The 2032-nt window shown below is 29.4% G+C and overlaps 2 protein-coding genes across 2 annotated transcripts; one reads left to right on the top strand and one right to left on the bottom strand.

Moving 5' to 3' along the window:
- Nucleotides 1–1218, bottom strand: EIN_342690 (hypothetical protein; the record flags this gene model as incomplete). Its single annotated transcript, XM_004183442.1, has 1 exon — nucleotides 1–1218. A coding segment is annotated over one exon (1218 nt), but the record flags the coding sequence as incomplete, so codon positions are not given.
- Nucleotides 1219–1874: 656 nt separating this feature from the next.
- On the top strand, nucleotides 1875–2032 carry EIN_342680 (leucine rich repeat containing protein BspA family protein; the record flags this gene model as incomplete). The annotated part of the gene is made up of 1 exon (XM_004183441.1): nucleotides 1875–2032. A coding segment is annotated over one exon (158 nt), but the record flags the coding sequence as incomplete, so codon positions are not given.

The following is a 2032-nucleotide window of genomic DNA, read 5'->3' as shown; positions in this document are numbered from 1 at the left end:
CATTTGAATTCCGAGTGTTGTCTTGAACCCTAAACACTTCAATTTGATCCAAATTAATATAAAAAGTGTCACTATATTTTTACTCTTGTGGACAAGAGAAATTTCTGTGTTATGAATATCAAAATGTGTGATCTTTTCGTCGTCCAAAACAAGACTCTTAAGATCACAAAAAGTCATTTCAAAACTCTCGACTTTACACTTCGACATCTCAAGAACTCCACCAACGTTCTTCAAACAGACTTTTCTCGTGTTTTTTGGAAGCACAAAATTGTCCAACATAAAATCACTAATTTCAATTTCTTTGACGTTTTCGAACTCAAAATAATTCGCCGAAATTGGATCTTTTAATTCATATCTGATATTTCTTCTTTCCGCCGAGTTACACATCACAACGCTTTCTATTAAAGTCGATTCTAAGTATTTAGCAACCAATTCAGTGTTATTTGCAGCATCTTCAATAAGACGAAGTTGATTAATTAAAGTTTTGTTGTAAAAGGGTCGTGAGTGGAAGGGGACATACACACAGTCGGCCGTTTCATTTGACAAGAACGTGAAGAAAATGTTGACATTTTTTGGAAATAATTTGATGATTTTAAAGTCGAATGGTTTGGTGGATTTTTGGCCAATGTAATTATTCTCGTCGTTCACAACGAAAGTGAAATGCACGTCTTTTCTTGTTGAATAGTCAAAGTCTAATAAATGAACCAAAAATTTGTATGAAAAATATAACACAACTTTTTTGAGAGATTTTTGACTCAAAATACTTTCAATGAATTGCTTGTTGTTTTGATAAATATACAAAACGTCAATAGAAACTTCTGTGAGATTTTCATAAACTGAAAAATCCGAAGGTAAATCGGAAAAGGTGTGAAGAACCACTTTAAGACGTTTAAGTTTAGAAGGAAGCCATTTCGATGTTAAAATTTTCGATAATTTGTAATTTGGATTTAAAAGAGTAAATTCCAGTGTTGGAATTTCTCGACCAACTGCACTTGAAATGCCAGTTTTGGGAGAATCAATAAACATCGTTTCAAGACTGGGGAAATAGTCTAAAATATCTAAAATTGCATTGTGCTGTGATAATTTATAAGAGTTGATATACATCGTTTGGACAGACTCATTACATATCCGACTCACTAACATAAAATTCAGAATATCGTCGAGAGTTTCCAAATAAAGTAAAACATTTTTAAGAAAAACAGACTGAAGTTGTGGCATTTAAATGTGTTTAGTTTATTCGAGTTATATTTATATTTATTTGTATATTTAAAATTGTTTATAAAAATCACATGTTGTATATTTAAAAAAAACTTGCATTATCATTTTAATTTTTTAATAAAACAAATGAACTTTCAATTCATTAAGAGTCAAAGTTCGTTTTCGATGTTATTGCATTTATCTTATTTTATTTCAAGTTCAGTTTTTGTCCTTTTCGACTTTTTTGACGCAGTTTTTTTAGTTTTTTGTATTTTTGATTCTGTTTTGTTAAGTCATTTGGACGTTCCAATCAATAGTTTCGGCCCATATTATTATTACACCAATATTTTTCTTATATTTTATTTAATAAAACGGGTCTTTCTGTTATATTTTTTCTCTCAATCAAGTTCAGTTTTACCAATTTTGAGTTTGTCTTGATATTTTAAGTTCATATATTTATTGTTTTATTACAGCTCTTGTCATCGTTTGTGAAGTAAACTTATTTTTACACATGTAGGTTTTGGCATTCAAGTTATCAATTTATTTATTCTTTAAATACAGCAAATTTTGAGTTATAATCCATCATATTTGTCTAAAACACTATTTTCTTGAAATTACCAATTAAACGAAATGGATTTTTTGGAAATATTTAAACGACGAAAAATTAGAATATCAAAATGCGTGGACTTTCCAGTTACCACATTATGATAGTCTCGAAGTATTTCGAGACTATCAAAGACTTTATAAAGTTAGAGTTAGTATGCAAGAAGTTCCGAGGTAATATGGTAAAGTTCCACTTCAACCCAATTCCATTGAATTGGAAAACAATTAGATA

The sequence above is a fragment of the Entamoeba invadens genome (genome assembly GCF_000330505.1).
Source record: "Entamoeba invadens IP1 unplaced genomic scaffold scaff_1105074726581, whole genome shotgun sequence".
Classification (NCBI taxonomy): domain Eukaryota; phylum Evosea; order Mastigamoebida; family Endamoebidae; genus Entamoeba; species Entamoeba invadens.
This window is presented reverse-complemented; position numbering and strand designations above follow the sequence as displayed.